The sequence below is a fragment of the Buteo buteo genome, chromosome 11 (genome assembly GCF_964188355.1).
Source record: "Buteo buteo chromosome 11, bButBut1.hap1.1, whole genome shotgun sequence".
In the NCBI taxonomy this organism is placed as follows: Eukaryota; Metazoa; Chordata; class Aves; order Accipitriformes; family Accipitridae; genus Buteo; species Buteo buteo.
The window spans coordinates 24234270-24259102 of NC_134181.1; the positions used below are offsets into that span (position 1 = coordinate 24234270).

Sequence of the window (24833 nt, forward strand, 5' to 3'; positions counted from 1 at the left end):
CCATCTGATGGGGTTGGAGCTTGTGGGGACAGGGACACCATGGGGCTGGGGACAGACACCTGTGGGGCTGGGGATGGTGGCACTGGCTCCTGGTGACAGCTGCCGCATGTTTCTGGGTGGAGGAAATGTTCGCAGGGGAGAAAAACACCATTTACACATTTAACGAAGAAGCTGCATTTTGGGGCTGATACCATGGAAATGGCTCCTGTACCCCCCCCGGCCCCCCCAGAGCCCTGGTTGGGGGGAGCCCCCAGATGTCTCAAGGGGGGGCCCAGCACCTTCCCTGAGATGCAGCCAGAGCCTGGCACCCCTGAGCCTGGGGAGGGGCCTGGGGCTTCCCAGGGGTGGGGGTGTGGGGGGAACCGCTGGAGGGAGGGGGGGTGAGGGGGAGAGGAAGAGGGAGGCAGGGGGTGCTGGGAGCATTGGGGAGGACTGGGGCCACCCACAGAGCACTGGAAGGATGAGTGGGGAGCACTGGGAGGGGGAATGGGGAGCCCCTGAGGGTACTGGGAGGGGGAATGGGGAGCACGGGGTGCCCTGTGTAGCCCCACGCAGGACCCCCCCACTCGGGACACCCCCCCGCCGGGGCTGGGCTCTGCTGATCCGGATCGGGCCCCGGGCAGAGGAGCGGCCACCCCGCGGGAGCCGTGGGTTGTGTGTCTGGGGGTTTGCCCGGGGGACACATGGACACCAGCGCCCACGAGCACAGTCCCCGGTCCCCCCCGGCCCCCCCCTCCCCCCCCCCAGTGCCTCGTGGTGTCACGGGACGTTCTCGTAGGTGTCGCTCGGGAGCCGCAGCCGCGCGTGGGGACCCGGCAGCACAGCGTAGGTAACGGGCGGCTCCCGCGGGGGTGCGGAGCGGGGGGACCCCCGGGGGGAGCGGGACGGGGAGGTGCCTGGAAGAGAAACCGGTTCGGGGACCCGGGCTGGGGGCGGTGACACGCGTGGGTGGCGCGTCCCCCACCCGCCGTACTCACCCCCGTCCCGCTCGGTGACCACGACATGAGTGTACAGCACCTCCCCGTCCTCCGGCTCCCCGCGGGGGGCTGTGGGCTCTGGCTGGCGACCCTCGGGCTCCGGAGGGATCGTGGGGTCCCTGCGGGGACAATGGCGTGGCTGGGGCGGGGGCAGACCGGGACGGGGGCGGGTAACCTGCTGTCCCAGCCCCAGGGAAAGGGGCTTCGTGGCCGGACCCCCCCCGCTCACCTGCTCCGGCTCTTCCCAGCAGCTGCAAGGCAAGGGGGTGTGTGAGCAGCCCTGGGGACCCGGGAGTCACAGCGGCAAGGGATCCCCGGGACCCCTGAGACTCCCCAGGACCCCAAATGAAGGACCTCAGGGCTCAGCCATGCATGCCCAGGAGGGAGGGAGGACCCCGGGCCCCTGAGCTGGTGGTACCGGGGACTCCGATGAGTTTCACCTGGGGGTACCAGACCCCCAGATGAGACTGGGCTGCAAGGAGGGAGACCACCCAAGGCATCCCAAGACCCCCTGGACCCCAAGCCAAGGACCATGGGGCTCAGCCCTGCATGCCCAGGGAGGAGACAACACCCCCAAGACCCTCCAGGACCCCAACCTGGTGGTACCAGGGACTTAGTCCCGCACACCCAGCTGAGATGGGGGTACATGAGCTGCAAGCAGGGAGGGCCCCTAAGACCCGCCCAGGACCCCGAGCCAAGGGCGCTGGGGGCTCAACCCTAGCCGAGATGAGGGATGTAGGGTGCAGCCCCATTGCCCACCCCCCAGCCGGTGTGGGGGGCTTTTACCCCATCTGGGACTACAGACGTGGTCCCCAGCCCCCCGGTGTGGGTGACCCACCTGCACGGCACCGGCGCCGGAGGTACCAGCCCATGGCAGCAGTGAGCACAAGCAGGAGCAGGAGGGACACACTGAGCCCCACGGCCATGGCTGGGGACACAGCAGGGACAAGCCCAGGTCAGCCCTGACCCTGGGGGGCTGGACACCCATGCGGGACCGGGGGGGGGGGGGGAAGATGAGTGTAGCCCCCACCTGTGCCCTGCTGCTGCCCTCCCTGTCTCGGCTGCGTCACCGAGAGGGCCAGAGCCAGGCTGCGTGCCCGGAAGATGCGGTGGGTGCCGAGGCGGTTGGTGGCCAGGCACTGGTAGGTCCCAGCGTGTGCTGGCCCCACAGTACCCAGGGACAGGACGGGCCCCGAGTCCAGCTCCTGCCCGTCCCGCAGCCAGGTGAAGGTCACCGGCGCGGTGCCCACCCGCACGGAGCAGCTCAGGTTGAGATTCTCGCCCGCCGGCACCACCGGCTCCATCCTTGCCATCGTGATGGTGGCACCAGCCACTGGCACTGCCAGGCAGAAAGACGGTGCTGGGGTCAGACCAGTGGCGGGATGAGGTGACACCGTGGGTGGGGGGCACCAGAAGCCAGAGGGTCCTGCTCACCCAGGACAGTGACCCACAGCGGCGGGCTGTCGGCCGCCGTGCCGCCGTTGGTGGCCGTGCAGTGGTAGCGGCCGCTGTCCTGGTGCCGCACAGCGCGGAGCTTGTAGTAGGGGCCTGTGGCCAGTGGCACAGCTGAGCCCTGCCGGTGCCAGGAGAAGGAGAGGGGCCCCGTCCCCTCGGCCACCGAGCAGCTCAGCACCAGGCGGTCTCCCTCTGCCACTTGCCCCCCGGGGGGCTGTGCCACCAGGGACACCCCTGAGACTGGGACCCCTGCAGGGAGGAGACAGGCAGGGATGGGGGACCTAGGGAAGGGGAGAGGACTTGGAGAGGGATGGAGGGGACCCCAGGGAGAGATGGAGGGACCCAGACAGGGAAGGGGGACCAGAGGAGGGATGGAGGGACCTGAGCAACATGGAGGGACAACAGGGAAGGATTGGGCAACCCCAGGGAGAGATGGAGGGACCTGGAGAGGGATGGGGGGACCCCAGGGAGAAATGAGGGGGACCCAGGCAGGGATGGGGGGACTTGGAAATGAATGGAAGGACCCTGGGGGGATATGGGGTCCTGGGGAGGGACCTAGGAAGGAATGGGGGGACCTAGGGAGGCATGAAGGGATCCCAGGGAGGGACCTGGGGAGGGATGTGGGGACCCAGGGATGGCTGCAGGGCCCTGGTACGCCCCCATCCCTCCTGCACACTCACTGCGCACAGTGACGGTGACCGGGGTGCTGCGTTTCCGCACGCTGGCCGTCTCTGTCCGCACTTCACAGGAGTAGTTCCCCGAGTGGGACAGCCCCACGGCTGGCAGCTGGAGCTGGGGCGAGCCCTGGGGCCCCCCCACCACCATGTCATCCTGGTAGAATAGGTGCTGGAGGCGGGTGAGGGGCCGCAGGGGGCTGAGGTGGCTGAGGCAGCCCAGGGCCACGGGGGTGCCTTCGCGGGGCTCCGCCGGGCCCTCCAGGCGCAGCACCGGCACCGTGAAGAGCTCTGGGAGGGAGCCGGGGGGGGAGCGGTGACGCCGAGCCCGCTGGGGAAGGGGGGCTGCACCCCGCCAGGTGGGTGTTGGGGAGGGGGTGCTCACCTTGCACCGCCACCATCACCAGTGCTGATTTCTCCCACCTTGGAAAGACATGGTGCACGGTGGCTTGGCAGTGGTAGTGCCCGCTATGGTGCAGCTGCAGGGAGGGCAGGAGCAGCTCGGTCCCCTGGGAAAGCCCCCCCAGGTCCTCCCTTTCATGGAAGAACTGCACCTGGGTGACACGCGCGTCCTTCCAGGCCCGGCAGCGCAGCGGCAGCGCGTCCCCCTCCAGCAGCACCCGCGCCGGCACCTGCAGCGCCAGCCAGTCTGCAAGAGAGGGCGGGGGCGGCTGGGGCACAGGGATTCGGCTGGTGGGCTCCCATAGCATGGGGATGCACCGGTGTGCACGAGCATGCACTGGTGCTTGCGGGGCTGCACCCAGTGATGTGCAGGAGATGCAGCCAGCGTGCACAGGATGGGCTCCTGTCACACGAGTGGCGAGAGGCTGAGAAAGAGAGCCCACCCAGAGCCCTTGTGGCACCTGCAGGTGCCAGGGCAGGGGCACCCATGCCACCCCTCACCATTCGAGAAGCCCAAGGTGATGGAGGGGCTGAGCCCGGCACCAGGGCTGCGGCACTGAAAGCTGTAGCTCCCGGGTAGGTGTCTGGTGATGTGGATGTGGTTGGATCTTGCCTGCTGCCAGAACTGCTCGTCGACATACCAGTCGGTGGGGCTGGGCGCGCCAGAGCCCTGGCAGGTCAGTGTCACCTTCTCTGCCAGGAACACCGGTGTCCAGGGGGGGTCCAGCGTGAGCTGGCTGGGCTGGGCACCTGCAAGGTGACAGGGGACGCCAGTCTGCCGGGGTCACCGGCGGTGTCTGGGGGCAGCAGGGTTGGGGACCAGCAACAAGGACTCACCAGTGAGGCCGAGGGCTTGGGCTGGAAGGAAGGGGAGAGGTGCTGGGTGGGGGCTGCTGCCACAGGGACACCAGCACCCAGGGGAAGGGGTGCAGGGGCTGTCCCCAAGTTGCCCCTGCAGGGACACCAGCACCCGTGGGAAAGGGTGCGGGGATGGTTCCCAGGACAGCTGGGAGAGCCCAGGGGACACGGCTGCGTCAGAGCCGCCCACGCACTGTGTCTGGGCAGAACAGCCACCCCGGGCTGGCGCAGAGCATGGGGACACTTCCGTCAGCCCCACAGCACCCGTCCCCATGGCCCCATCCCTATGGCCCCATCCCCATGGTCCCACCCCCGTGGCATATGGCCTCATCTGCATGGTGCTTGTCCCCATGTCCCCATCATGCCAGCTCTGCCCCCACAGCCCCATCCCCATGACACCAGTCCCCACATCCCTATCCCTGTGATGCCTGTCCCCTCAACCCTGTCCCCACAGCCCCGTCCCCACAGCTGCTCCAGCCCCACGGCCCCAGTCACGCTGGGGGGTACAACCCTGTGTGCTGGCTCTGCTGGCGTTTGGGACCTCAGGGGACCCCACAGCCACCCAGCACTCCCTCCCCATGGGCTGGCCAGTGCCACTGGGCTCTGCTTCAACTCACTGCTCCCCAAAGTGTGGGAGGGGTCTAGGCGCCCATCCCTGTGGCATCAGGCCCCCTGCCCAGCCCCAAGGCCCATGCCCGGACACTCACCCCAGAGGAGCAGCGCCGCGCTCCTGGCCATCCCGGCGCTCTGCCGTGCGCTGGTGGGGCCACCTGCCCTTTGCATAGCAGCTATTTGGGGAAAGGGGAAGGAAGTGACTTCCGCATCCCCCAGGGCTTTGCCCTGGCCCTGGGGAACACGTGCCTGGTAGCCCTTGTCAGGGACGTGTCGGGCACCTGCGAGGGACGGGCTTGGGTCTGGAGGAGCTGCTGCCGGCCCCTTTGCTAGGGGGGATCACTTCAGGCACCGGGACCCTCCAAGGACATGGGGCACGAGTGGCCCCGTGGGTGTCCTGCAGTCGTGAGACCCAAGGGGCTGGGACCCCGATCGCTAGGACCTCGACAGCTGGGACCCCGAGGGGCTGGAGCCCAGGGAGAGACCCCAACATCTGGGACCCCGAGGGCTGGGACCCAGGGACCAGGACCCCCTGGGCTGGGACGGCGTGGGCTGGCTGTCACGGTCCGTGGAGGGGGGCTCACGGCTCCCCGCTTCGGGCGGGCCCCGCCCCGCCCCGCCCCGTGCACTGCGGCGCCGCCTGGCGGGCGCACAGCGGAACAGCGCCGCGAGGGGCGGGGCTCGCGTGGGGGCGTGGCCTCCGTGGGGGCGGGGCTCGGCGGTCCCGCCCCCCCGGTGGAGGCGGCGCGGCGCGAAGATGGCGGCGGAGCCGGGCCCGGGCCCCGACCCGGAGCTGGAGGAGCTGCTCGACAGTGAGCGGGGCCGGCGGGCGGGGGGGGCCGGGGGTTACGGGGTGCGGGGGGAACGGGAGGTTATTGGGGTGCAATAGGGCTGGGGTTTATTGGGGTGCAGTGGGACTGGGGGGTTATTGGGGTGCAGTTATTGGGGCACAGCGGGGGGGGGGTGTCGGGGTAGGGCCCCTGGGGCTGGGCAGGCGTTGGGGTCCATGGGGTGCAGCGAGGCAGTGGGAGCTGGCCTGTGCCGCGGGATGGGGGTCATTATGGGGTGCAGGGTGCTACTTTGGGGACGGGGGGGTGACCCTGGGCCAGGGGTGCCCGGGGGTCCCCCCTCAGCCCGGCCCCTTCCCCAGGTGCCCTGGATGACTTCGAGAAGGCCAGGCCCGCCGCCCCCCCCCCGCCACCGCCGCCCCCCTCGGGGGCCCAGCCCTCGCCCAGCGCCGCCGCCAAGGTGCGACGCTGCCAGGATGCGGCCGCCACCCTCGCCCCGGCCCTCGGGGTGGGGAGACACCATCCCCGTGGTGGGGGGGGGCCTGACCGTGCCCCTCTCCCCAGGCCTCCCTCTTCGCCTCGCAGGAGAGGTTCTTCCAGGAGCTGTTTGAGGGGGAGCTGGCCTCGCAGGCAGCGGCCGAGTTTGAGCAGGCCATGCAGGAGCTGGCCCGGGAGGAGCCGCACTTGGTGGAGCAGTTCCAGAAGCTGTCAGAAGCGGCGGGAAGAGTGGGTGAGTGGGGCCGGCACGTGGGCGTCGCTGCCGGTGACAAAGGAGCATGTCGAAGGGCGGCCACCCTTCCTGGCTGCTGGCTCGGTTGTGCCAGAGTTGGCGTGTTGCAGCCCGGTGAGCCCTTGCTGTGCTGGGAGCACACCAGCGCCCAGATCTCGCCAACAGCTGGGAGACCGAGGTCATGGCAGAGTGAACAGCATGTGCTGGCCCGGGCTGGTACGGGGCTTTGGGGGCATTGGCAGCCGTGGATTACCCACCATGCCAGGAGGTCTCGGTTTGGCTCGGGGCTGGTTGGCACCTCTCCGGCATTGCAGTGCCGGGCGTCCTCCTGCGTGCCGAGAGCTCCCTGAGGCTCCTTGCTGCCAGCCGGCGCCGTGGTGGAGCGGGATGGGGGGAAGGCTTGAGGGCTTTTGGGCGATACCCGGGTCCCTCAGCCCCCTGGGATCCCCATTTGGGAGCGGGATCCCCAAGAAAAGACCCTGACCCTTGCTGAGCGGGGTGCCCCAGGGTGCCCGGCATCTCCCTGTCCCCTGACTGGTGTCTCCTGGTCCCCACAGGCAGCGACACGGCGTCGCAGCAGGAGTTCACCTCCTGCCTGAAGGAGACGCTGAGCGGCCTGGCCAAGAATGCCACTGACCTGCAGGTACGGACACCCCCCTGCTGAACAATCGGGGTCCCGCCGGGGGTGCCCCCCGTCCCGGGGGGGTGCTGATGGTGTCCTTGCAGAGCTCCTCGGCCTCGGAGGAGGAGCTGGCGAAGGCACTGGAGGGGCTGGGGCTGGAGGAGGGCGATGGCGAGGGCAGCGTCCTGCCCGTCATGCGGAGCATCATGCAGAGCCTGCTCTCCAAGGACGTGCTCTACCCTTCACTGAAGGAGATCACTGAGAAGGTGGGGGGTCCGGTGGCACCGAGACGGGACGTGGGACAGGTGCAGTGGTCCCGGTGTGACCCCCGCTCTCCCCCCACAGTACCCCGAGTGGCTGCGGCGGCACGGTGAGGCGTTGCCGGCCGAGCAGTACGAGCGGTACCGGGCGCAGCACGGCGTGATGGGCCGCATCTGCCAGCAGCTGGAGGATGAGCGGCCAGGCGAGGGCGAGGAGGAGCGGCGAGCGCGCTTTGAGACCCTCCTCGACCTCATGCAGCAGGTTAGCTGGGGGGGAGACGGACTCCTCCGGGCCCCCAATGCCATCCTGATGACCCCCATGTCTCCCCCGCAGCTTCAGGACCTGGGGCACCCACCCAAGGAATTGGCCGGGGAGTCGGTGAGTGTCACCAGGGACCCGTGGGGGGGCGGGGGCCCTGTCCGGACCCCCCCGGATGCCTGGGTCCCTCGGCTCACCTTCCCCCCCCACCCCACAGCCCCCCGGCCTCAACCTGGACCTGCCGGGGGCGACAGGTGGTGAGCAATGCCGCCTCATGTAGCGCCGGTGGCAGGAGGGGGGTGCCCGCAGTCGTCCCCCCCCCCGGTGCTGTGCTGCCAAGGATGGCCCTGCCTTGTTACCGACTAATTAAGGCCCTGACAAGGATGAGGACGAGGAGGCTGAGCAGAGCCGGAGCCGCAGCCACTGAGGAGCGGGGCTGGACACAGCAGCACCGGCTCTGCCGTCCCGCACCGTGGGGGTGCCGGGGGTGGCTGGGGGGGGCCCGGTGTGGGGTGGGGGGCATAGGGACCCCCGGCCCTGGGGACACATGTGTCCCCCCGATGTCCGCAATAAAGATGTTGGCAACTACACTGGCTCCTGCCTGGGGAAACTGAGGCAGAGGCGGCCAGCGGCACCCTGCTGAAATGAGGGGGATGTGGGGTGACCCTACAATGATGGGGGGGCACCCCGGGGGACCCTGAGTAACACACAGGGGAGGGGAGGCCTGAGACCCTACAGTAACGTGGGGGGAGACACAAGGAGACCCTACAGTAACATGGGGGGGGTTTACGGGGTGACCCTACAGTAGTAACATGGCGGGGGGACATGGGGTGACCCTACAGTAACGGGGGGGGGGGGGGACATGGGGTGACCCTACAATAACACGGGGGGTGGGGGGTGACCCCACAATAACGTTAGAGGGGCACAAGGAGACCCTACAATAACACTGAGGGGGGACAGGGTGACCCTACAATAACACGGGGGTAGGGGTCGCCGCTGCCATGGCAACGGCAGGGAGGGGCGGCGGTGTCGCGCGGTGTCGCGCAGCGGCCGTTGCCGTAAAGCGGCGCCTGGGCGCCGTAAAGCGTCCCGCGGAGGCGGTGCGCTAAGATGGCGGCGGCTGGGCCCGGAGCCGGTGGCGGAGGAGCAGCCGGCGGCCGCGGGGCCCGCGCCTGAGCGACGGCCGGGAGCTGCCGGGAGTCGGGTCGGTGCGGGGCCTCCCCTTCCTCCCCCTCCCCGCCCTGGCCGGCGGTTCTAGCCCCGGCCCCGGCGGCCCTCCCCTCCCCCACCCGCCGGGCGGCGGGGCCGGGGGCGGGGCCCGCTCGGGGCCGGGCCGGGCCGGGAGGACTCCTCCGGAGGGGGCCCAGCCCGGGGGGTCCGGCCGCCCTCGCGGTGTACCAGGCCTTCGGGGGCGGCTGGGGGGGGGCCGAGGTACCCCCCTGCGGTCATCGGGCACTGGGGGTCCCTGCTGCCCCCGGGGGGTCTCTGCGCCTTCTGGAGGGCGCTGGGAGGGTCCCTGTTGCTCCTAGAGGGTCCCTGCGCCTTTGCGGGGGTCCCTGCTGCCCCTAGGAGGTCGTTGTGCCTTTGGGGGGGTCCTTGCTGCCTTCCTGGGGACGTTGTGCTTTGGGGAGGGTGTTGGGGTGGGCTTTCTTGCCTCCAGGGCTGGTTTCTGTTGCCTCGAAGGGCTCATCAGCCCTTGGGAAGGGTTGGGGGTCCCTTCTGCCCCCAGGGTCGGCCCTTGTTGCCCCCGGGGTGTTGCCATCCCTTTCAGGGAGTACTGGGGAGTCCCTTCTGTTCTCAGGGCTGGTCCCTGTCACCTCCGTGGTTTCATCATCTCTTTGGGGGGATGTTGATTGTACCCCTGCTGTCCCCAGGGTGTTGTCCCGCTTTGGCGTGTTGCTGAGGGTCCCCCCCTGCCCACAGGGCTCCTTCCCCAGTGCCCCCGTGGTGTCACAGTGCCTTGAGGAGGCACTGGGGGTCCCTTCCAGCCCTAGAGCTGGTTCCACTACCTCGGTCCTGGGGCAGAGCTCAGCTGAGGGTCCCTCCCGCCCTCCCAGGTCCAAACCTCATTGTCCTTGCGCCTTCCTCACCCCCTCCCTTCCAGGACAGTCCCTGTTGTCCCCACGGGTGTCCCCAGGGAGCAGGGGTCCCCGGGGCAGGTGCGGCTGGGCCCTGTGCTGCTGGGCTTTAACCTGTCGTTTCCGTCAGCTGCCAGCGAACTTCCGGCCTCAGCACTTGCTGCCTGCAGCACTGCTGCCGCTGCTGCGCAGGTGAGTGGGACGCCCTGGGTCCGGCAGCGCTTGCCTCGTGTCCGTCTGTCTATCCTGCTTGCTGCAGAGGTGGAGGCTAGGGCTGCATCTGCCTTTGACTCCTTTGCAATGCTGAATTATTCGTGTCAGTGGAGTGGTCTTGGGCTGCTCTGGCTGCTCCCCTCTTTGCTCCTGCAGGATTTCTGCTGGCCAGGCTTTCCTCAGCCCTGGGACCACTGTGCTCCCTGGAGAGCCGGGAGCCTCTGCCTTCCTGGGTGCTGGACAGGGAAGGGGTGGCGCTGCATGCTGAGGCAGCTGGTGCTTGTTAGCTGCAGTTAATTAGGCTCTGCCTGCACTGGGAGCAGGTTCATGCCATCCCCCTGGCTGTGCTGTGGGATGGCTGGGAAAAGCAGTGGAGAGGTGGGTGCTGCATCGCCCAAAGAGGTGCTTCTGTGCCCAGGATGCTCCGAGATGGGGATCCCAGACCTCTGTGTAATTGCAAATGGGAAACTGCTTCATTAGCATTGTCACTAGGATCTGCTGGGCTCCCGGGTAGGTTTGTAATTAACCAAGGCTCTCCAGAACGCGACCCACTGGCAGGTTTCTGCCCATGTCTTGGCAAACCAGAGGTGCCTGGCCAGCCCCTCCCCTGCGAGGGCTGTTCAGGGTAGAAACCTGTTTGTCGTGGGAGGTTTAACTGGGGGTTTAAACTCCCCAACACCATCTCGGGGCGGGGGGGGGGGAAGAGGGCTCCTCTGCAGTGAACAAACGAGGTTGCCTCGGTCCAGGTCTGATGAGAAAACTTTCCTTAAATAGAAGAGGCTCAGCGGAGCCCTGTGCGACACGTGCAGGAGGGACCCGGTGTAAAGGCAGGCATGAGGCTGTGCTGTGGTGTCCTATGGGCGTCTTGGTGTGCCAGGGTGGTGGAAACTGAGGTGAGGGGCTCTTGGTGGGTCAAAAACACCCCTTGCTCGCTTCTGGCCCTGTTGCTTCTTTGCTTTATGTAGCCCAAACACGGTCTGGGTGCAGAGTGCTTGTGGAGCCTGGCTATTCAGGTGTTTATATAGCTATGTAAATATTTTAATGACAGATCATTCAGGGACTAAGCGGCTGCAAGCACTGGGTTTCCAGGTGTAAAGTGCTGGGTTGGCAATGCCACGGCATGTGGCCAAGTCCTGCGGGTGCTGTGGAGGGGCACTGAGTGCCGGCGCAGATGGGTGGCAGATCTCGGGTGGCAGTGAGGGACCGGAGCCATCTGCTGCACAGAGCATGGCCTGTGTCCCGCTGGCTCGTGGCTTTACAGGTTGGGGTATCGGCTTGGGATGGAAAGGACTATCTCTTGGGCACAGCCGTTGGAGATGTTGACTGGTATTGTGATGGTTTGGGGGCTTGGAGCCTGGGAAACCATTGGGAAGGCACGGTGGTGTGAGTCCCGACATGGCAGCCTGAGCCTGGCATGCTGTGGCAGCACCCGCAGCTCGATCCCGGCAGCCGGGAGGCTGTGGCATGCGGAGTGATATTTTTAGGACTCTCACAAGGGTGCTGGAGTGAGGCTTTGAGCATGTGAAGCTGGGAGCACTGATCCTGTCCAGATGTTGACTCCAGGGAACTGCAGAACCCACATGTCAGCTCCTGGGGTCACTCTGCACGGTGCCCTGGAACCACGCGGGGTTCACTGGTTCCAGCCATGCGCCCTGAGGCATTGCCACCTTGGCAGGGAGACCCAGCCTGGCACTAGCAGCTTGGTGACAGGCTCAAATCTCTTGGTGAGGGCTTGGGGCTCTCTGCATGGCTGACCGTGTCCCAGCTCCCTCCAGTCCACACCGAGCGGTGTCTCATTGCATCCCTCAACCAATGCTCCCCAGTTTGGGGAGGTGGAAGCAATACCTTCAGGGCCATCTACATTTCCAGCCATTGGTAACTCGAGTGTAGCATTCCCCCATGTCCGCTTGCTGCCGGTTTGTCCCTGCCTGAGCCCTCGAGTGTCGATGGCACGCTGTGCTGTGCCATGCCGCGGGGCTGCCGGTCTACGCACACTTTAATCTCCCTGCCACGTGAACGGCTTCGGTGCCTGCGGGTGGAGCTGGTGGGCGGCCGGGGAGGCTGACGCAGAGCTGTCGGTGCCGAGCACCTAGCTTGCCTAGCCATCGGTACCAGGCAGCTGGCATAGGCTAGCGTTGTGCTCCTAGGCATAGAAGATGGCTGGGGATCCCAGTGTCCCCTGTGGTGTCCGTGGCACTGGCAGAGGCTGTCCCTGTCCCTGCTGTTAGATCCGCCAAGGCAGCTAGGGGCTTTTTTTCCCCGCAATTTGCTTAATTTCCTAGCAAGGTTATGGTCCTCTGGTGTGGGTGGATGAGAAATGAAGTCAGGCTAATTATTTGGTAATGGATTCCTTTCCTCTGAAAGCGTGTTTCTTGTTCCTCACCTTCGTGAAAAGGCTGCCGTGAAAGAGTGTTAATGACAGATCTGAATAGGCAATTTGGCGGAGGAAAATAACTACCGAGGAGCAAAGTCCAAACTCGGTTCCTTTTGTACGTGCAAAGACTCCCAGCCCCTTGGATTAATAATGCCACTGAAGGCACAATATCTGGCGGAGTGAAAGTTGTCCTGTTCATGGACTTTCCGATTTCCTAACGACTCGAGCTTGAGCGGCGGGGAGTTAAGCCATAGCTGAGCACTGCGGTGTTTTGAGCCTGTTCCTCAGTCATCTGGCATGACAGGCGCCCTACGAGGGACAGAGTCGCCTTGCCACTTAGAGCAGTAAATTAAAACCAGTCCTGCCCGAGCTCCCTCCTGGTCCTGCCCACAGCCCCTGGGGACGGACCTGGGCAGGCACAGGGCACAGTCTGCAGCACTGCAAACTTGCCGGCTGAGCGTGCACAAGCCGCCCCCGCCGTGGCGGTGAGTAATCCCCTCGTAGGGCTGAGCCTTGGTGCTTTGCAGGAGGTGAACACCCGCTCTTCTTCGCGCCACTGGCACAAAGCCTTCACGTGCCGAGAGCTGCCGGTGCTGGAGGGCTGGGCTCAGCACCGCATCTGGCTGCCAGCACAGAGTGGAGATCTGGCAGGTTTGGGCTGGAGAGAGGAAGGCTGAGGGTCTGGGGCAGGTCTCGTCCCCTGCTTTGCTTTTCAGTCCTTCCCACCCCCTCTCCACAGTGTCAGTGGTTTTAAAGTGATTCTGTGCAGGCTGGCAGCACCAACTGGGGAATAGTTAAAACTGAAGCTGCAGAAAACACTTTATCTTTATTTCTGCACCGCTACTCTTGTTATTGAGTGAGTGGCTGCAGTTGGCTGAAGCTTGCTGGTGTTTTCAGTTGCATAAACTTGGTTTCCTTATAAATGCTCCTACACTGTAAGAGCTTTTATCAGGCTTCAGCCAGAGCCAGCTTGGCTGCCCAGGCCTTCCCCGGGCACAGCCACAGTGCCATCAGGTGGTGACAGTGCCATCAGGCAGTGGCGGTGGCCCCTGGTCCATCGCCCCACAGCCATACCTCTGGGTCGGCAGCTTCAGCGAGCCCCACTTGCCTCCTAAATTGCCTGTTTCTTAGAGGGGAGCCATGCCTAGACTTGGACTGGCAGTGACAGACCCAGCGTGGGCAGAGCTTTTTGCCTTCTTTGGCTCTTTGGGGCTCTGCTGGTGTTAATTCCCAATCTAGTGAGGATTAGTCTCCGGAGTGTTTGCCGTAATCGGAGTTAATGATGTTCTGGCTTCAGCTTTTCCTTGCATGTAGACGGGGAACTTTTAGCAGACTCCCTGACACTGGTTAAGAGCAAGCAGCTAAACCAAGTATGAAAAAGTTTGACTAAAAATAGAAGGGGAGTAAAGAACAAGCAAGCATAAACAAAATGTTATTTTTAATTTTTTTTTTCCCTCCACCTTGGCAAAACCTCTGCTGCTTGTGACTCCAACGTGTTTTCCTCCTGTGTCTTGGTGTAACCTGGTGAGGCAGCTCTGCCCGCGGGTGGGCACTGATGGTCTCACCAAAAGCCACCTGTGGGCGCTGGATCCGTGATCGTGGGCAGGGTCTGCAGCCCCCAAGCACAGAGGCGGCTCCACTTCAAAGCCACAGTCCCGCAGGACCCGCCCCTGCAGCGGAGGGGAGCCTAGGCCACTTTGGATGCTGTCCCTGCATGCAGCGGGGCCGTCAGTGCTCCTGCAGCCCGTGCCTCCCCTCCCTGCAGCAGCCAGCCCTCCAAAGCAAAGGCTGGGAAATGCCTGGGAGCCAAAAATGTGCTTGCCTTTGGCTTTCCATATGCTGGTAAGGAATTGGTGAACCTCTCCTGGAGCAACTGGAAATGCCAGAGAGCTCCTGGCCTCGTTGCCTGGTTCTGCTCTTGCCCGCTCCCCAGGAGGAGCTGAGTTGGTGGGGGTGCCAAAGGCCAAAGCTTGCTCTTGGGGGAGGCCAAGTGGGCTGGCCAGGCATCTGGGGCTGCTGTTCTGTCTGTGGCATGGAGGAGAACAGCCCCTTGGTGATGCTGTGAGGATCTTGTGCATGGGAAGGTGTTTAAAAAATCTGTTGCTGGGGTTAGAAAAACCTGCTTGAGCAGCTTTTAACTGGCTGCCTATGGTCTGCAGGTGTCAAGAAGTTTCTCAATACTGTGACTCGCTGCCTCCCCAGCCACCTTTCCTCATCTGCCTGTGATCTGAGCCCCGCTCCTGCCTCCTTGCCTGTCCCAAGCCAGGGATGTGTGTTGTGCAGCTGCCTTGCTGTAGCAATCACTGGAGTCAACAGCTCCTCCTTCCCCTGAGCCTGGCTGGGGATCACTGATCGGGAAGCACCTGTCTTACTGTGAGAGGTGAAGCAGGGACCAGGCACAGGCAGTGGGAGTCAGGAGCCATCCCACAGGCAGGGGGACAGGCAGCACAATGTGTCACAGATCTGCTTCCCTGCTACGTTGACAGCATCTGAGCAAATTAGAAACTGGAGCAGGGTTCAGGGGATGGTGCCAGGCGGCCTTGTTACTCAGCTGCGAGTGTCTCGGTGGAGGCCAAGGGACGTTACCATTCACTCTGCCCTCAGCAACAGCCTATGAGCTTTTGTTGCTGTGCATCCTTCTGTGCATCAAGTGTGGTCACCAAGTCTGTGGCCACGTGTGCATCACTTCTCCGCTGATTGTGTTTTCCCTTAGAAAGTGGTGCTCTCCAGACCAGCCTGCAATGCCGTGGGCTTGTATGCGACTCACCGACACAGGGACAGGCCAGCACGTCCCTGTCTCGGCAGACTGGCTGTGGCAGGGATGCTCCAGCTTCTGCTCTCTCCCTCTCTTGCATGCAGGGTGAGTGCTCTGGAAAACACGATGTCGGATAAAGGAAGCAGCATGGACGGGAAGACAGACATCGTGAATGGTAAGGGTGCCAGTGGGGACCAGTCTCTCCGTGCCTGGGGTCTCCTGCTGGGGAGGTTCACGGTGTTGTCTGCACCACGCAGGCAGCTTGTCCAGCAGCCCAGAGGAGATGTCAGCCGAGGAGGGCCGAGAAACCTCCTCTGGCATCGAGGTGGAGGCCTCCGACCTCAGCCTGAGCCTCACAGGAGATGATGTGGGGCCCAACCGCACCAGCACAGAGAGCCGGGACACGGACACAGAGAGCTCGGGGGAAGAGAAGGACTCTGATAGCATGGACGACACGGGCCACTACTCCATAAATGAGGAGAACCGTGCCCTCGATCGGTCACACTCAGAGGAGGAAGAGGAGGAGGACGAAGAGGAGGAGCAGCAGTCCCACCGCCGTGCCCAGCGCAAGCGTGCCAACCATGACCAAGACTCCTCTGACGATGAGCAGGCCCTGGAGGACTGGGTGTCCTCGGAGACCTCGGCGCTGCCCCAGCCCCGCTGGCAGGCAGTCCATGCCCTCCGGGAAAGGGAGCTGGGCTCTAGCGCCCGCTTCGTCTATGAGGCCTGCGGGGCCAGGGTCTTCGTGCAACGCTTCCGCCTCCAGCATGGCCTGGAGGGCCACACGGGCTGTGTCAACACCCTGCACTTTAACCAGCGTGGCACGTGGCTGGCCAGTGGCAGCGATGACCTCAAAGTGGTGGTGTGGGACTGGGTCAGGAGGCAGCCGGTGCTGGAGTTCGAGAGCGGCCACAAGAGCAACGTTTTCCAGGTGAGGAGCATGCAGGGAGGGTCCTCAGAGGGCTGGGGGTGATAGAAGATCCCCACGGGGGGTAGATGCCTGCTCTAGAAGCACGTAATTTCAGCTGGATAATGCTGTGCAGGGCAGGAGAAACCTGTTGTTAAAGCTAGGGGCTGTGGGAGGAGTCCAGCTGCTGTGCGGTGGTAACTAACCATCAAAACCCACTGCTGTGCCCTAAAATCCACTGTCTGGTGGAGCCCTGGCTGGGGACGGTGGGGTGAGATGCCCCCATGCCCTGCAGAGCTTACCCCTTCTGCTCCTCTGGCCCTGGTGAGCAACAGTTTTGGGAATGGCCATGGGCAGGAGCTGTGTTCAGAGAGGCTGTGCCATGCCAGTTTCTCTCCTGTTTCACCCCGTTTCCATCCACGCGTACACAAGCCCCTGCCCCGGTGTTGAAAGCCACCCCTCCACTTGCTCTTTTCTAGGCCAAGTTCCTCCCCAACAGCGGTGACTCCACTCTGGCTATGTGTGCTCGGGACGGCCAGGTCCGAGTGGCCGAGCTCTCTGCCACCCAGTGCTGCAAAAACACCAAGCGCGTGGCACAGCACAAAGGAGCTTCGCACAAGGTGAGCCCAGACCAGCCTGTGGAGGGAGTGGGCAGCATCTAGGGAACCCTGAAATGCCCCAGGGCCGTTCTGGCACACTGGCTGCCAGGAATAGTGAATGCAGAGCTGCTGCCATGGAGGGACCGATTCTTAAATGCTTCTTTATAATTGCTGTCACCTCTGAGGATGATGAGGAGGGTCTCGGTGCCTGCAAAGCAGTGACGTGAGCACATGGCTGCAGGGTATAGAGGGCTTGGTGCTGCATCAGCTCCTGTTAATGACTGATGGTTTGCTGGGAGAAAGGGATCTTGCCACTTTGTTGGGTAAAAAGGGAACCAATGCCCAAGTATTTATCTTCCAGCTGGCCCTAGAACCGGATTCTCCATGCACTTTCCTATCAGCAGGTGAAGATGCTGTAGTCTTCACCATTGATCTGAGACAAGACCGGCCTGCCTCGTGAGTATTCCTCTACCTGCTCCCATTGCCAGGACCAGGGAAGCTCCGGAGGGAGATCCGGGGTCTCAGGGGGCTCCCCCACAAGTGGGCAGCACTCGGCTGCATAGGGCTGTGGGTCCCTCTTGTGCTGCTGCATTTTCACGGCAGCACATGGCCATTCAATAGGCATAAAGTGGGAAAACGGGTATTTTCTGGTTTTCAAGCTGTTTTGTCTTCCCTGAGGTGCAGGGTCAGACCAGAATGCTTTTTGGTGGCTGGTCTGGGGCTGACCATCTCATGTGAGGATACAGATATGAACCTTGCTAATTAGATGAGTGCATTTGAACCCTCATCCTCCCTGGGATGGGGTCCTGTTGAGATAGGAAACAGAAATAATACCACTGCAGCAGGTCCCTGCCCCTGCGCAAGCACGCCTGCTGCGGTAGCTGCCAAAGGCTGCCTGTCCTGTACCCGTTTACCCATCCCAGGGGCAGAGCTGAGGGTCCCATGCTCCTTCTGCACAGTGAAGTGGCAGATTAATCACAGCACTGAAATTTCTCCATGCTGGCAGCAGCTTGGAGCTCGTGGGTCGCCTGACTCGCTCATCGCATGAGCACTATTGCAGTTAATTGAAAAACAATAATTAGCAAGCAGCCGGGTGGTGCATGCTGGATCTTAACCCGTATCGCCGAGAGATGTGTCGTTTCTGACAAGCTTCCAAAATAAATCCCCGGTGGGTATTCAAACAGACGCCTGTTTTTGGTATCGGGGTACTTTTCCAATACAACAGCATATTATTTTGAAGATGATCCTGCTTAAAACCGAGGGCTTCAGCGCTCATCTCCCGGTGGTTTGGTTTTATTTGTATATGCGAGTGCTTTTGTCTACAGCCTTAAACCCATCTGTTTCATAACCAGGACAAAAACTGCCAGGGCGTTTCAAAACAGCCACGTTTAATCCTCATCCCCACTTCCCCCCTCCATTTGCCGGGTCTGTTTGGAGAGGAGTCTGTTGGTCAGTAGGCTGGCATGGGTCTGTCCCTCCTCTTTCTTCGTGGGGATCCACGCTGCTGTTTGGGTTTGATGCTCGCAGGGAATTGTCACCCTGTGAGCGTGAAACTGCTCTGGAGGCAGGGTTCGCAGGCAGACTGTAGGCAGCTCCCATCTTTCATTAAGCCAAACGGTATAATTAGAAGAAAGACAAGCGTTTGAGCTGGCTGTTCCTTCTTGAGGATGCTGCCTCAGTTTGTATTCGTGTCTGCAAAGCCGAAATATTGAGCTCCTGGGGGAGGGGGGATGGTATGTGTGTCGGATTTCGTTAAATCTGGGCCTTATTACAGTGAGGCGGGTGGGGAAAAATAACAGCAAAGCGTTTCTGCTCTGGAGTTAATCCGATTCTGCCCTCGCCACTGCCTGTCCGGCTCCATTGGGCTTGAGTTCAGGCCCTGAAACCCTTCAGACTTTTCAGAGGAAAACGCCAGAGAATGATTTCACTCTGCGCCGTTTGAGTCGCAGACAGAACATGTGCTTGCTTCAGCTGGGAGGCTGAAATGGTTGGGTGGTGGGTTTTTTTGTTGTCGGTGGTGTTTTTTTTTTTTTTTCTGAGAGTGAGTAAGAGACTCTCACAGCTCCTGCTTTTCCCATCTGGACCCTGTTTTGAATTTGAGGTGGATTTTTTTTGTTGTTGTTATTTTTCCTCGTCTCTTAAAGGAAACTGGTTGTGACAAAGGAAAAGGAGAAGAAAGTAGGTCTATACACCATCTATGTGAACCCAGCCAACACCTACCAGTTTGCCGTGGGAGGCAGAGATCAGTTTGTCAGGTGAGTCTGTGCTGGGGGCCCAGACTGAGCCCCTAGAGTGGACTTGAACATCCCTGTGGGGCTCAGTTGGTACGTCTGCAAGCTCTGAAATCTGATGTCCCCTGCAGAAGTGCTTGTGGCTTCAATCATTAATGCCTCCAAAGCCTATTCTCCCATAACAGCAGGAACACAAGGGGGATTAATAGAGGAGGATTTGGATCCTTTGAGGTTTAACCCTGGGATCCACTGTCCAGCCTGCCCTGAAGCCGGGCAATCCTCCCCTCAGGAACTAGCAATGTTCTTAACAAACTGCCGATAAACCTCCTCTCCATCCCCCACCTGCAGGCAGTGCCTGGAGGGCATCAGAGATGAGATTAAGGCTCGGGGATGGTCTTGGTTTCAGTGGGACTGAGCTCCTTAAGTGACAAATGCAAGCTCCCCTGGCCTTTGAAACACTCAGGAGAGCCCCTGGCATGGGACCAGGCTGTGTCTGTGTGTCTGGCCCCTTGGCTCCCTGCATCAGTGCAGAGCTCCTTTGCAGCTGGTGGATTTTAAGGTGCAACTCGTGTGGCGCCTGTTTTGGGCAGAGGTGAATCGAACATGCACCAAGACTGCCTGCTTCCCAGCTCCCTGAGAGCGAGCAGAACTGTGGCATCACTTGGCCCCCTGAGGATGCACAGGGGCCGCTCTTTGGAGAGTGGGAGGATGCGGCAGCCCTGCCACTGGGATCGCTTATGCGGCATCGGCTCCCCGGAGCGCCAGCCATGCGGGTGTCTGGCATGCAGGCAGCAGCTCCTGGGGCGCTGGGCATGGAAACACTTAACACATGGGCTCGCAGACTGCTCAAACAGCAGCGCCGGTGCCTCACTAGCTTGGTAGCTTTCAGAAGAGCCCAGGATTGTTGCTCAAAACACAGCCTCCCCTCCTTCCCGTTCTGTTGCTCTCTCTTTGTCCTCTGCCCATATCCAAGTGCCTCCTCTTCCCCACCACTGGGCAGCTCCTGGTGGGCTTCCATGTCAGGGAGGGGAGGTTGGGGACCCAGAGGAGCCCAAGCCAGCCAAGGGACAGGCACAGTGGCAGTCACGTCCCCCCTTGCAGAGCAGCCTCTGGGCTGACAGAGCCCCAAATGCAGGTCATAGCCTGTGTGCATGCAGGCTTTGACATTGTCACGCACCACCAAGCAATGCCTCCAACATAACAAGAGGTGACATTAAGCTGCTTTGGCTGAGGCTTCTGCCAGTCTGGGCCACTCGCAGCTCTGCAGATCGCTTGGCAAAGGTCGGAGCCTCTGGCCAGCATTGGGACAAGTCGTGGTTTCAGAGCTGGCTCAGACATGGTGTCTGCGTGGTCGGGGAGATCTGCTGCTCTCTTCCTGCCCCAGCCCACAGAGGTGGGCAGCGCCAGCCCTCCATGCCTATCGGCTCGGCATCCCTCGTGTCTCGAGTGAGTGCCAAACACCTGTTGTCCTTCCCCCAGGATTTATGACCAGCGGAAAATAGATGAGAATGAGAACAACGGCGTGCTAAAGAAGTTCTGCCCTCACCACTTGGTAAGTGGCTTGATTTTGTGGTGTACTGGCCCGATGGGCAGCACCAGGGGTCCCTCCCCTTCAGGGACGTGGTGTGAGAGAGATAGTGGGTGGGTGGACCAGCAGAGAACATCCCATGGTGGCCACCTGCGTGGGTGGGCGGCAGCCCTGCCACAGCGCTGCAGCTCATGTGCCCTGCGTGCCGGCAACGAGCAAAGCTGAGCCTGATGGGTGGGCAAACCTGGGGGGTACACTGCGTCCACTGCAGGGTTAATGACAAGCAGCTAGATCCCCTGCTGACAGAGGGGCTGGCCATACTAGCCTCACCAGCAGGACCGGCCCTCGCCCAGCTCCTGTAGCCGGGTTGGTGCCAGCAGCACTCGCCGCAGAGCAAGAGCCTGGGATGGGGCCTGGGCAGACCTCACTGCCCGGATCTGTGGAGCACTCCCTCAGGAGCTTCGTGTAGGAGTGGCTGAGAAGCACTCGCTGGCCAAGCCTATTGCAGGCTTCCTGCCTGGAAAACAGCTGGAGAGGCCGAACAAACTGTCTCGGCTTTGTTTTTTTTCCTTGACCCAAATCTTCCACTGTCCATAAAGTTCTGCCTTGGCGTAGGAAGAGGCAGTGGTTTTATGGTCTGACTTTGCAGCCCTTGCAGAGCAGTCACTCATGCACCGAGCTCTAAGCAGGCACATGGCCAGCGTAGGTGTGCTGACACACTGTGGGAGGAGGAGGTGGGAGCAGAGGTGTCTGTGCTTTCCCTAGGTGAACAGTGAGTCCAAAGCCAACATCACCTGTCTTGTCTACAGCCATGACGGCTCAGGTGAGTGACCGTGCCACAGGCTGGGGGCCATACAGGCGCTGTGGCATCCCGTGACTGCTGGAAACCTGCAGAGGCAATCCTGCCGTGCAGGGCTGATGGGCGAGTCACGGGTAGCCGGGGCTGTGGCACTGTGGGATGGAGCACCCGGGGGTCTTGCAGCATACCCACCCCTAGCAGAGAGACCATCTCCGTGTGCTCCCTGCTGATGCCCATCTCTTCCATCCTATGCCAGAGCTGTTGGCCAGCTACAACGATGAAGACATTTATCTCTTCAACTCCTCTCACAGCGATGGAGCAGAGTACATCAAGAGATACAAGGGACATCGCAATAATGCCACTGGTAAGGACCAGCTGGGACAGGTGTTGGGGCAGACCACCCCCTGGCAGGCTGCATCCCCCACTGCGGGGGAGCTTGGGGGCGCTTCCCAGGTCTCTGTCGAACTCCCACCACCACCATGTCCTCTTCCCCAGCAGCGAGCAGGGCCAAGCTCGCTGCCTACACCCCGGGAGGGGGGCATGGAGCATGGCTTACCCCTCCTCGCACCTGCAACCAGGCTTTGGGGCAGTGTGAAGGTGAGGGGCCATCCCCAGAGCAACCTGGAAGAATAATTGCCTGCTTTTAGCTTATTTCTGCAGCTCTTAGTGTTTCATCTTCCTCTCAAAGACCCTTAACACAAACTCTTGGGCTTGCAAAGAATGAGCTATTATGTGTCTGGGGACGGAAGAGATCCACACCGGTAACCCTGGAAACTCGCTGGCTGCCAGGCAGGAAGCGAATTCATGGCAGGGAGGGCTCCTGATGGCCTCGGGCTGCTTGTTTCTCTCCTTTCAGTGAAAGGCGTCAACTTTTATGGCCCAAAAAGCGAGTTTGTGGTGAGCGGCAGCGATTGCGGCCACATCTTCCTGTGGGAGAAATCGTCCTGCCAGATCGTGCAGTTCATGGAGGGTGACAAGGGAGGAGTGGTGAGTCCCTGTGCTGCCCTGCTCCTCCACCCCCTGCGAGCTGGGCTTTATGTCCCCACCAGCTCAAGCCACTTCCACATGCCCACAAGAACTTGCCACTGCTCTCTGTGCTTTTTCTACCAAAAGCCAAGCAGGGCTCTCGCAGGCTCCTGGTGTCCCACGTGCAGGGTGCTCGGCACTGCTCCTGCCTGGGGAGCGACAGTGGGGACAGCTGAGGCGTGCTTGCAAGGGCCACGGTGCCTCGAAGGTCTGCTGGCATACAAAATCCCACAGGGATTTCGCCCAAATGCCCATGGGGTGCTTGTTACTGAAGGAGGGGTGGGGACGTCAGAGCTGCTACTGTCCAGGATGGGGCAGCCCGCTACCCTTCCCCCTGTCCCAGCGGGGATGCGTGGACTTTGTGGGGAGAGCTGCACGCTCCTGGTCCAGATCCGGGCACTGCTCCCTGCTGGGCAAGCAGCTGCATCCTCAACCAGTCACATCCAGGAAAGGGACGCAGCTGCACCGGGGCCAGCCCTGTGCTGAATTTCCCAGGCTCCGGCCGACGGCGGTCAGGTCCCGAGCGGCTGCTGCCTGCGCTGGCGGGGGGATCTGCGCCCTGTTTCGGCTCAGAGCCGGCAGATGCTTGGTCTCACACACCGCCCCGGCGGTCAGTACCTGTCCCCCATGGGCACAGGGCTGAGAGGGGAGGGGCTGTGCTTCTGGCAGCCCTGGCACCTGGGTCCAGGCAGGCAGAAGGGGGACAGGTTTTGGGTTGGTGTTGAGGGGATGGCAGGTGCCTCGCTGGCGTGGGGATGGGCAGCAGAGTCCTGTCCGCTGCTCCCTCCCACTCCTGGCCGAGCCGGTCCCCGCTGTGCTGCTCCTCCACCGGCCCCACAGTTGCCTTTTGTCCGGGTGGCTGCGGCCCAGTGCCAGCTCCTGGCGGCTGCTGGCACCACCACCCCCAGCCGGCAGAGCCGTTGTGGGGCTGGATCCGGCCTGAGGACCTCCCTGACAGCCAAAGCTGGGCTTCAGCACACTGGGGTGGATGTGGCCCCTTTCCTGTTGGGTTTGCTGCCTGGCTTGGGGTTCCCCACTTTCCTTGCACCTGTTGCCTCTAAGGGTGCACTGGGCTTGGTCCCCCATGAATTACTTGGGGGCACCCCAGGTTTTGGGGTTTGCTCATGGGTGAGGTGGCGTGTGTCCCCCCCTTCCCAAGCCAGAGTGTGGGGATGCCAGGGCTGGCAGCCCCTCTCTGTGCTGGGGGTTCTCATGGGAAGGGCACCTCACGGAGCCCCACAAGGGCTCCCCATCTCCTCTCGTGTTGCTGTGTGAGACCCCAACCTGAGGCCAGAGTGATGGGCTAGAGAGCCACCAGAGAGCTTGTGGGTGCTGGGGTCACTGCTCCTGCCCTGTTTGGGGTGACACCCCCTCCCCTTGCCCCCAGGTGAACTGCCTGGAGCCCCATCCCCACCTCCCTGTCCTGGCCACCAGCGGCCTCGACCACGACGTCAAGATTTGGGCGCCCACGGCAGAGAATCCCACTGAGCTGGCCGGCCTCAAGGAGGTGAGACCCAGACAGTGAGGTGGGGGGAGGGGTCAGAGGGCTGGGTTCCCCCCAGCCCCGCAGCCCCCTGACCCCCCGCACCTTGCCTGGCCCCAGGTGATCAAGAAGAACAAGCTGGAGCGGGATGAGGACAGCCTCCACCACACCGACATGTTTGACAGCCACATGCTCTGGTTCCTTATGCACCACCTGCGACAGAGACGCCATCACCGGGTAGGTGCTGGGGTCCCCTCTATGTCTCCCCACCTTTTCCCGCTGCTCCCCCAGCCTGTTCACCCCCTTTCTCTGCCCCCCTCCCCGGCAGCGCCGAAGAGAGCCAGGAGCGCCGGATGGCGACTCAGACGAGTCTCCCAGCTCCTCTGACACCTCGGATGATGAGGAAGAGGGGCCGGACCGGGTGCAGTGCATGCCGTCATGAGCCCCCCCAGCCCCCGGCCAGCGCGGGGGGGCTCCGGGCACGCATCATCCCTACTAACACTTTGAGCTTTGTATTGACTTGTTAAGGACCGCCCCCCCCATTCCCTCCCTCCTCATCCTCGCAGTCCCCCCAGACCACTGGAGGCGGCATAGCCTTGGCCCGGGGGTCCCTTCCCTCCCCAGGACCCACGCAGAGAAAGGGGGGTGGGGGATTTTTGTACTAACGTGGCCCCCCGGTCCCCTCTCACACTCTTCTGAGGGGGACCTGGCCCTCTCCCCGGCACCAGCCCTCACATTCTTCAGGGCTCCCCCTTCTTCCCTGGGGGCTCTGGTCCCCCCGGGGGTGCTGCACCCCCTCCTCCCTCCCTCCCTCCCTCCCTCTCCCCCCCACCCCGGGGGTGTTTGCAGAGAGATGCTTGTCTAGTTTGTACATATCAGTGATTTGCACTTGGTTTGGCCCTTCTCCGCCCCTGCCCCCCCCCCCCCCCGGCCCCCCTGGGGCAGTGGCCGGAGCCCCCAGGAACTGGGAAGGTCCTTTAATTTTCTGTTACTTTTAAGGAGATCTCTTCTGGGGGGGAGCGGCAGCGAGGGCTCCCCGTCACTGTTAGAGGCCTAATTTTATATGTATTAAAACCAAATCGAACTTGGATGTTATCAAGTTAAAATTATTGTAAAAGTTTGAATATATATTATATATAAATGCAATAAAAACCAACAGAGAGAGGCAGAGGGCTGCGTGTCCCCTTCCCCCTGTCCCTTCCC

At 62.5% G+C, this 24833-nt stretch overlaps 3 protein-coding genes across 7 annotated transcripts; 2 read left to right on the plus strand and 1 right to left on the minus strand.

Moving 5' to 3' along the window:
* Nucleotides 1-4: 4 nt before the first annotated feature.
* On the minus strand, nt 5-5327 carry FCGR2A (Fc gamma receptor IIa). Of its 3 annotated transcripts, XM_075040626.1 has the most exons (10): nt 4346-4684; nt 4010-4258; nt 3492-3755; nt 3113-3397; nt 2412-2681; nt 2008-2316; nt 1816-1905; nt 1207-1228; nt 978-1096; nt 7-896 (listed from the first exon to the last, which is right to left on the minus strand). In XM_075040626.1, exons 1-10 carry the CDS (start codon nt 4638-4640, stop codon nt 760-762), a joined length of 2040 nt encoding a protein of 679 aa, XP_074896727.1. In that variant the 5' UTR covers nt 4641-4684; the 3' UTR covers nt 7-759. The 3 variants fall into 3 exon arrangements, with proteins under 3 accessions (XP_074896726.1, XP_074896727.1, XP_074896728.1); XM_075040625.1 differs by having other exon boundaries at nt 5-1096; XM_075040627.1 differs by lacking the exon at nt 4346-4684 and adding an exon at nt 5074-5327 and having other exon boundaries at nt 8-1096.
* Nucleotides 5328-5646: 319 nt separating this feature from the next.
* Nucleotides 5647-8141, plus strand: PEX19 (peroxisomal biogenesis factor 19). Its single transcript, XM_075040637.1, has 8 exons — nt 5647-5790; nt 6129-6226; nt 6331-6496; nt 7054-7139; nt 7223-7384; nt 7464-7640; nt 7713-7757; nt 7855-8141. Exons 1-8 carry the CDS (start codon nt 5736-5738, stop codon nt 7915-7917), a joined length of 852 nt encoding a protein of 283 aa, XP_074896738.1. The 5' UTR covers nt 5647-5735; the 3' UTR covers nt 7918-8141.
* A 580-nt stretch (nt 8142-8721) lies between these two features.
* On the plus strand, nt 8722-24718 carry DCAF8 (DDB1 and CUL4 associated factor 8). 3 transcript variants are annotated; one of them, XM_075040645.1, is made up of 14 exons: nt 8722-8841; nt 9846-9907; nt 15162-15232; nt 15315-15988; nt 16444-16584; nt 16925-17019; nt 18708-18818; nt 20274-20346; nt 21088-21145; nt 21378-21485; nt 21978-22108; nt 23535-23654; nt 23751-23867; nt 23959-24718. In XM_075040645.1, the coding sequence occupies exons 3-14, from the start codon at nt 15184-15186 to the stop codon at nt 24070-24072; spliced, it is 1791 nt and encodes a 596-aa protein (XP_074896746.1). In that variant the 5' UTR covers nt 8722-8841; nt 9846-9907; nt 15162-15183; the 3' UTR covers nt 24073-24718. The 3 variants fall into 3 exon arrangements, with proteins under 3 accessions (XP_074896746.1, XP_074896748.1, XP_074896747.1); XM_075040646.1 differs by having other exon boundaries at nt 8826-8841; nt 9742-9907; XM_075040647.1 differs by lacking the exon at nt 9846-9907 and having other exon boundaries at nt 8731-8841.
* Nucleotides 24719-24833: the final 115 nt, after the last annotated feature.